The sequence below is a fragment of the Diprion similis genome, chromosome 7, assembly GCF_021155765.1.
Source record: "Diprion similis isolate iyDipSimi1 chromosome 7, iyDipSimi1.1, whole genome shotgun sequence".
Lineage (NCBI taxonomy): Eukaryota > Metazoa > Arthropoda > Insecta > Hymenoptera > Diprionidae > Diprion > Diprion similis.
In genome coordinates this window covers 7,041,464-7,050,888 of record NC_060111.1, presented here as the reverse complement: position 1 = coordinate 7,050,888, position 9,425 = coordinate 7,041,464, and the positions used below count along the sequence as shown (strand labels likewise).

Below are 9,425 nucleotides of genomic sequence, written 5' to 3'. Positions count from 1 at the left end.
TAATTCGAAACGGAAAAATCGAAGGGTTTTAGATTCAGCATGTCAATGGCCTTGGAATGAATGATACGATTTTTGATATTTGGAAAATCAACAAAATGGCGGCCATTTTTCGAAACAGTTGAAAAAGACCGCTTTTTTCACCGTCTTTTGCTAAAAAAAAATACAGTTGAAATCAAAATTTCAGAAAACGTATGATTCATTCCAAGATCATTAACATGCTGGATCTAAAACCGTTCGATTTTTTTTTATTCAATATATTGTCACATTAAATCGTGTTCGACACACTCACTTCACAAGCGTAACGCCATCTATTAACTGCAGCTGGTAACATTGGAAAAAATAAATTTCTTTCTGACGTTTTGCAACCCTTCGGTATTTTGACCATTCTTTTTTGCAAGTGGGTTTCAGGATTTCGACCTTTCGATTCTTCGGTCAATCGTCATTGATAAATTCGGATTGGTACATTTTCGAAAAAAGCACGAGGTCTGAAATTTGAGAAGTCGACTTTCCGTATCGACTGTTCAATATTTTGCCTTTGAAAAAAAAAAAAAAAAAATATAAACATTCAATACAAATTCGTTTTCTAGTATTATTTATTTATTTCCAAGACAACTTATTTACGGGTCCTTCTACGCTTTTAACCTGTCTTTCGTAATTCGATTTTCGAAATTCCGTCTCTCTCGACTTTTTGGCCTTTCGCAAATTTGTACCTCACTGAAATCGAGCGCCGATTTCGCGCGATTAAAAATCAAAGATAATAAGTCTTCCCATCGTCATGGATACCAACATGCCAGTTTTGACGAAAGTCATCAAGAAAGAACGTGAGGCCTTATTTCATACGGTTATGGATCGGCCTATTGCAGAGTAATAAAAGTTGTTTGAATTACAGCCGAGGGAGACGACGAGGCGTTGCGTCGCGACGCCGAAACGGGCGTTCGGATGGACCGGCGGCGTCGCCGAGGCGGCCCCGATATTGGCGAGCGTGGTTGAACGGCGGCGCATGCGCAGTAAATGCGGCGCCAGCGAGCTTAGAGCCGAGTGTGTATAAGCGCGTGAATTTTGGAATGTTGACAAGAGAAAAGTCCCGGGTGGTCGGTTGTCAGCGGCATCAGGATCACCATCACCGACGGGCGGCGTATTAAAGCCGTCGAGGAAAGCTCTGTTCCAATAATAAAAAATTAACCGATCCTCAAGGAGCGGCGGACGCGTTTTAAGTATTCAAATTTCTCATCCTGCGGTGCGGAACTCCGCCCACTTTTTCTTCCTCTGGGAAATCGCCCCGGATTCCAGCCACGTGGTCCTACAAGGAAACGAAGAGTTCCTACCCAAGGTCATCTACGTCCTACAGGACATCGAACATCCGGCATGGATCTCGACGACGACTGGACGGGGAGCGTGGAGCTGAAAATCGCGTTGGATCATCCACAGGGCGTATTTTACCCGGGAAATCAAGTCGCCGGGAAGGTCCTCGTCAGCTGGAACGAGCCGAAGATATTCTTAGGTGAGCTATGAGAATACGAAATCACGATCGAGGAGGAATTATTGCGGGTGTTAAAAGGCGTCGAAAACATCTCGAGGGGTTGAATATTTTATGTGGTTAAATGCTTTATGCTCTCCGATATATGTTCGAGTAAAATTTTGAAAGGAACAAAATGGCTACACTCGCGTCCTACGCCTTGATTTACGATGTGGTTCGACTTTTTGAAAGTAAATGTGGATTCGTGGATTTTCCTCAAGGATGAATAATAGTCGTCAATGTTATTTGTTTCAACGATAGTGAACATCAATGGAACAACATTTCTCATGTGTGACAGAAACGGATGTGAGCAAATTCTAGTAGCACAATCTGAGGTGTCTACAAATTGAAGGATATCGTTCGTAATTAAAACGTTCAAATGATATTTAAACTCTGGTCTTCCAAATCCTGTTCCAATGTTTTGGGCCCGTTTTGCTTGTCGACCAGATTCCGAGGTGAATCGTGAATGTGTCGGAAAACCTTAGAATCGGATCCGAAATATCAGAGTTTAATCATTTCGAACGTTCCAATGATGAAACTATCTGTCAAACAATTAATTTGCACTCTATTGTTTGTTTCACTGAAAGTTTGCTCAGTTTCATTGCTGACACAGAGTACAGATCACGTTCAATTCATGGCACAAGTAAGTACCATTCCAGAAGTACTTTTTCCTCTCTTCTCCGAACTTTTGGATCAGACTGTGAGTCTCACTAATCGCGTTGATCAACGTCACATTCGGTATTAACCACGTTTTTCTTCGATCGTAAAACTGAAGTATCCACACCAAAGATGATACATTTATGAAGTCGGAAAATTTGCAATTTATATATAGTCTGCTCGGCCTATCCGTTGCACCTATGTTATAGTGTGTATAAGCCGTTTTCCCTGTTTCACGTAAGCTAATAAATATATTCTGCAATTAGAAGCGTAATTAGTATTGACTTTACGTTATCGCCGGTGAGCTTCCATCTGTCGAGCTTGTCATCGATCCCTGAAACCCGTTCCTGGCAGCGCAGGGGCTCGATGGCCGAGTAGTTGACGCTGTTCGATGCCTACATCAGCCTTGTTATACACGCCGTATTGGATCCGCGTCTGCGGATAACGAGAACTACGTCGCGTTGCAAATCTCCTCGTTAAATACAGATTTTGCAATCAAACGACCTTACGAAACGAATCCGGTTCACATTTCCTCTCGTTTGCAGGACTACGAGTGAAATGCGAAGGGGCGGGTTTGGTCTTCTTCACCGACAGGTCGGCTGGCTTTAGACGAAAATTTTCGAACGAGGAGTCCTACCTGACCCAGGAATTCTACCTCATTGGTGGTCGGTATCGAACACGTCTGGTTCTTCCACTCTTCAAGGACATGGGTACCTTTTTTCAAAATTTGGTTTTGACCTGCTTACTACTACTACTACTCCGAACGAATTAATGTCGCAAGTGACGATAACACAGTTGTCGCCAACCCAAGTAGGTACACGGCATTTTCGTTACTCATATTCCTGAAGTGGGCGGTTCCCTGTAATATACTTTTTTCCTACCCTGCTTACTACAAGATTGGAAAAAGATTTAGTCGGTGTGATCAAAATTGATCCTGGCTACGAAATTTTAGGGTTGATATACATCCGACGAAACATTATTTTCACGCAACCAAAAAGTTTAGTTCATTTAATACTCCGCTGAAAGCACAACGGTTTAGTAATCTCCAAGAAAAGGTTTTCCACCACAAACCCATAGATTATTTTGCAATTACGAAATCAGATCTACTGACACGGTGAAATAATTTTGTAAAGATAAAAAAAATGATTTTTTAACCGTCGTAACTGCAAAAATCATCGTTTCGTTCTAATTTAGACCTCACGAATTGAGTGCCACATCGTTACAATGACAAAGAAATATGCCGCTATGAATTGACAGGCTGATTAAACGCTGCTAGACCACGAATGATTTGATTCTGCTGATTACATTAGACCGACGCCTGCATCCCCTCCTAGTAACTGCTCATCTTACTCCTCCTGCAAGAAAGGATCTTCGACGAGTCACCGAGAATATTTTTCCGTTTCAACGAGAAATTTCCTAGAGTTACGATGTAACATATTGTGATTTCGTAAATTTGACTGATCTTCATCCACCGAATAGATTTCGCGAACTGTACGAAGCGATTTGATCGAATCTTCCACAGGATATTCAATATTTCAATAATACCACGATAAAATTATTATTTCATTAAATAGCCTAAATTAAAATCAAGATAACCTATTTACAAGTATATTTCATTGAATAAATTTTTTCCGAGATTTTGAAAGAATTATTTCATTAATTTCGCTATCTACAAAAAACCATTATATGTTCCGACGAGAAAATGTAGTAAAAAATGCATTTAGAAAATGATTTCTCTTTAAAAAGCACCAAGTTTACTCCGAGCGTACGCCCTACTTATTACTCCAAAAGAATATCACCAGTCCAATGGCAAAATTTTTGCAAAGCCAAGTACCCGTCGTCTCATTACCCATGTTCCTGAAGTGGGCAGTCGCATCTCGTGCCAGTGAATAACGCTTCCACGAAATACTCTTTTCCTTCCGCGAAATGTCCGCAGACGGTGAATCGCCGGTGAGCACCGAGGATGGCCAAAACGAATTTCCGTTCTCCATTGACCTGCCCGAGGAGATTCCGGGGAGTTTCGAGGGCCGGTATGGCCGAGTCAGATACAGCGTTTCGGCCTTTTTGGACCTCACTAAGGTCGTGCGGATAACCAGCAGCCTGCCGTTCACCGTTGTGCCTGTTCTGGACCTGAATCAAGACTCCCTGGCAACGGTAGGTCATGCCTAGGAATTTAATCGCATAATAATGGGTGGGTATATGGGATGGGGTGAGAAATTCTTCGCCGTGTGTGGTTGGATTGGATGGAGGGACGTGTGCCTATACTACTTCGTGTGGTTTCGAGTACCTGATTGAAAATAACAGTAAAGCGAGTACGCTGAAGAAGTCTGTGAAACGCTTTTGACCGCAGCTTCCAATCAGCGAGGACAACTCAAAGGTCGTAGTGGGTCAGACGGAGCCGTTGAACATGCTGGTCACGTTGCCGGTTCGCGGATTCGTACCTGGCCAGACTATCCCGGTCAAGATCGTCCTGAAGAACGTTTCCAACATCGAGATCAGGAAGCTTCGAGTGGTTTTCAAGAAGGTTGGTTTATTAAAGCTCCAATTCAATTTCGAACTATTCAATTTTTCACGCCGGTAATATTCCCCAAACGCGGCAAGACTCGGTTTTTCAAATCAACGCGAAGAAGCTCACAGTTTGGATGATCATGCGAGGTTACGTGTTGTTATGTGTTGGAGTAGTAGACTCGACTTTTTTGGCTCGTCATTTCGATGGAACGAGTCTTGCATTCGGTTGCTACAATTGGCACTCAGAAGTAAAACGAAGAATACTAATTTGGCTGAAGCGTTTCTTTAAGGGGGTATTCTGGTCTAGAAGCCTAAATTTTAGGCATTTATCAAACTAGGATGAAAAAAAAATTAAAAAACATTTTCAGTATCCATTCTTTTATATGATTGTTATTGATATTTGAAGAACATAAAAAAAAATTGAAAAATCGTCGAATTACAGGCCGGTGAAGTGGGAGCAACAAAAAAAAAAACGGTGCTCCCTGGTTGACATGATTCCAACCCTTGTAGTGATCCAAAACGGACAAATTAAAAAAATTCTTCATTAGTAAAGATATCGCTATCTGATTGACCCTTGCCAAACAAAAAAAATCACGAAATGGCGTCGACATAAAAAAAAAACATTTCTTTTACCCCGTTTTCTTGACCTTTTCGAATTCTTTAAAAATACTTAAAATTAAAATTTTCCAAAATACAAGGTAGGAGCGATAGAGAGATATATAAAAAAGATTTTCATCGAATTTCAAAGGAATCGGTAAGGTAGAACTTGAGAAATCATGACAACCACCTCGAAAAAAGTAGTTTTGAGAAAAACGCGTTTGAAGTTTGAGAAACAATTCCAGTAGAATGACTCAGATAATCATATTTAATACTCACTTTGGATTAATCGGCGATCCCAGATCCATACATTGGGCCTTCTTCTTTTTCATAAGCAATGTCTCGCGAAGTTCTTTCTGCAAACCGAGCTGTTCTGCCTTCTTTTGAAGGAGCAGAAGCTCGCAGTTCAGAGAGATAAATTCTAACTTCGTTACGTCTGTAAATCCACTGTATCTCCGAAAATAATTTGAATTTAAAAAAATCCGTTTAAGGGCATATTTTTGAGGGTCTAAACTTTGAAAATATGCAAAAAAAAATCAATTTTTTCAAATTTCTAGACCAGAATACTCCCTGCAGTCTGACTGTTTCAGAATATTCCGTTGACGAATTCCAATTAAAAGGGTCTGGTTAAAATTAGTTTCATAGTAACAGACATTCTTGCATAAGTTTCTTAATGCTGAAAATAAACGTTGATTGTTCCATAAACTCGATGAACTAATATTTATTTTTTTGAAAAATCAATTCCTAAATCAAATATAGTTTTACGAGAGATTCTTTCGCACGTAGTTATGGAACATGTGTGTAAAATCGTTGTTAATAACATTTGCTCGAGTAATCAATTCGCAATTAAAATAATCCACGACGTATAGAAATCGAAGAGCCAAAACCATTTCAGCGTTAATAAAAATTCTAAAAAAATCTACAATAATTCGATCAAAAGGAGATTCGTTGGAAAAAACTGACCACATGGTTAACTCTAGTTTAACTTTCTGAAAACTAATGTCCAATCGATTTCTCGACTGATAATAAGTTAGAGCAATCACGACAGGTGATCACCTACCACACGCATCGTAAGTCGCGTCGTCACAAGGAGATCATCGTCGAGATTGAACTGCCGGTAACCAAGAGTTGCCAGGTTTACGAGACGGGGGTCGACGTCCCCGCGGTGCCACCGACGGGGTTGAAATTCTGCAGCATAATCGACGTCTGGTACACTCTGAAGGTCGAGGCCTGCGTCGAAGTGAACGAGTGGTACCTCAGGATGCTGCAGAAGAACCTTAAGACGAGGATGCGGATCGTGGTGGGAACGATTCCCCTTCGTCACTACGAAAGTCCGGAAGACGAATTGCCCGGTGAAGCTATCGGGGGGCAAACGGAAGTCGAGAACAACGAGGAAAAGTTGAAACTGGACGATTTCGGTGATAGTAATCTTATTTTGAATTACTACTTTCGAAGGACTCCGCTGAATCCTTACGGACATTGGCTCGCGCTCGAATTGGCTGGGTTTTCAATGTGTAGTATTGGGCTGATTTTTTTGAACGATTATTTTTTTTTTCAGTCCCCATCGAAAATTTTGTTCTATATGTCGAACAAAAAATTCCCTAAAAGTTATAGCCCTTAATATTAATATTAAGTACTCGCTCAGGGCGTTAAAGGATTTCCTATGTAAAATACACGTGAATCGAAGCGTTTTTCTTTCAAATCTCTGCAACTCAGCGGAATTTTATGATATCACAATGGTCTTGGTCGCAAATTACGCAGAATTGCACGATCTTCAAAAGTGTCCGGAACGGCGTAGGTGCAAGTTACTTTTGTGAGGTGGTACAGGGCACTAAAGTTTATTTTTACCCAAGATTCTCCTTTTTTCGCTGTTATCTCCAAAATGATTAACTGTACCAAAAAAATGTAAAGAATAACTTTGTTGGAAATTTGATTTCTTACAAGAAAGTTCCTGTAAACCAAAATGCTCAGATTGATATTTCTTGAGATATCGGAATTCAACTTACTTGACGTATAAAATTTTTCTGTTCTATTGAATTAAACGTTTTAATATAATATAACCAATAAACATTATGCTTTATTGAATCAAACGCTTTGAATTACTGATATTCCAATCGAATAGATCGAATGGATCGAATCGAATCGAAAAAAATCAAATTCCAATGCAATATCAATAATTTAAAACGGTTGATTCGAAAACCATAACAATTTTATGCGACAAGAAGTTAAATTTCGATATCTCAAGAAATATCAATCTGAGCAATCAGGTTACAGGACTTTTTTTTGTAGAAAATTGAATTTCCAACAAAGTTTTCCTTCACATTTTTTTGGTAAAGTTGATCATTTCGGAGATAACAGCGAAAAATGGAGAATTTTGGGTAAAAATAAACTATAGTGACCTGTACCATCTTACCAGTGTAAGTTGGACTCACGACGTTTCAGACACTTTTGAAGATCGTTGAATTCTGCGTAAATTGCGACCAAGACCAATGCGATATCATAAAATTCCGCTGAGTTGTAGAGATTTGAAAAAAAAAACGCTTCGATTCACGTGTATTTTATATGGGAAATCTTTTCACGCCCTGGGCGAGTACTTAATATTAATATTAAGGGCTATAACTCTTAGGGAATTATTTGTTTGACATATAGAACAAAATTTTCGATGAGTACTGAAAAAAAAAAATAGTCGTTCAAAAAAAATCAGCCTAATACTACATATTGAAAACCCAGCCAATTCGAGCGCGAGCCAATGTCCGTAAGGATTCAGCGGGGTCCTTTAGGCGTCTTCGCTTGACTTTGCTGACCACAATTCTGGCTGAACCCAATTTATTATAACTATTTCTACAGATCCAAGCATCTACGAGGAGAGCAAAATCTATCCATCGTCAAAACCTAATCGGGACGATCCCCCCGGAGATGAGGAGGTGGAAAACGGATCTGGAACGACTTACGCGCCGCTGTATCGCGTTTATACATTCAACAAGTCGAAAAGGAATAATTACGCTTCGAAATCTCACCGTTAACCGTTCACCGATGTTTAACGTTTTACGCGTTGCAAAAACCTGCCAATTCCAATTTCGTCCGCATATATATATGTATATATATTAATACACTGTCACGTGATATTGTGAAGAAAGTGAATTGCTAACGACCGAATGGCTTAATGCGCATGCGCTAAAATTCGAGAGCATGAGTGGTTGTTTCTTCCAGGGCTACCAACATTTATAAATTGAGGTTACAGCTCGCCGCGATGTGTGTAACCTCAAAACTTTTTACAACTATCGGTCATCTGAATTTATGAATGTTGGTCACCCTGATAAAACAGCTGCTCTTGCTCCCAAATTTTAGCGCATGCGCATTAAACCATTCAGCGGTTAGAAATTCACTCTATATACGTACCTACATGATACATCGTATTCAACGAGCGCTAATTCGTGAGGTCTAAAGCATTTATTTATATTGTTTGTATTTTCGTATTGTTAGGTTGTTATCAGAATGATTACACAAAATATTACTACAATTTGAATAATAATTATCAGAGGTTGCAAATCCTGACGATTGTAATCTTGCATTATTACTTAATGCGTTATAATTAAAAGGTAAATAGAATATAATCGAAGATTTTATGCAGGAAAGTATTAATCGACATGTAATTGTCTCCTTCTGAAGTTCTCAGAAGCCGATGCAAGTGCCTAACATTACCTCACAATCATCTCTGGATTATAGCACCTAATAAAATTTCTTCCTTTCATTTCACTTCGTCCTGTAGTGTGATATTGGCTTAAATGTGTGTTTTTTTTTTTTTTTTTTTTCTATCTCTGGATTTTTCTATAATTTCTAATTATATAATTCACTGTGTATAAACCTTATATCATAAAATTGAACCCGCTAGAAAAAAACAGACGATTGCTTATCGATGGATGAACTATTTTTAATTACTCTTAAAAATTTGTGAATTGTGTTTTATGTTTGGCAAAAAAATAAAAAATAAATTGATAAAAGAATCTTCTTCATACGCCTGAGTAAGTAATGAAATGTTCAAGAATAGAAAAGAGTCTGTCGATATGTCCGAAAAATTTCCGCAATGATATCGAAATCAGAAAAGTTTCGAAAGAACAATTTAGAAAACAAATTCTGACAAAAAAAA

At 39.1% G+C, this 9,425-nt stretch overlaps 1 protein-coding gene across 1 annotated transcript; it reads left to right on the top strand.

Moving 5' to 3' along the window:
- Window positions 1-1,088: 1,088 nt before the first annotated feature.
- On the top strand, window positions 1,089-8,595 carry LOC124408033 (arrestin domain-containing protein 17-like). The gene is made up of 6 exons (XM_046884681.1): window positions 1,089-1,501; window positions 2,719-2,838; window positions 4,110-4,327; window positions 4,524-4,697; window positions 6,327-6,702; window positions 8,126-8,595. The coding sequence occupies exons 1-6, from the start codon at window positions 1,366-1,368 to the stop codon at window positions 8,299-8,301; spliced, it is 1,200 nt and encodes a 399-aa protein (XP_046740637.1). The 5' UTR covers window positions 1,089-1,365; the 3' UTR covers window positions 8,302-8,595.
- The last annotated feature ends 830 nt before the right edge of the window (window positions 8,596-9,425 follow it).

What these genes read in the sequence shown, in the direction of transcription:
- LOC124408033 (XM_046884681.1), top strand. Translation starts at nt 1,366, where the DNA reads ATGGATCTCGACGACGACTGGACGGGGAGCGTGGAGCTGAAAATCGCG. An exon ending in GGAATTCTACCTCATTGGTG is followed by an intron (nt 2,839 to 4,109) that starts GTCGGTATCGAA and finishes AAATGTCCGCAG; the next exon opens with ACGGTGAATCGCCGGTGAGC. An exon ending in ACTGGACGATTTCGGTGATA is followed by an intron (nt 6,703 to 8,125) that starts GTAATCTTATTT and finishes CTATTTCTACAG; the next exon opens with ATCCAAGCATCTACGAGGAG.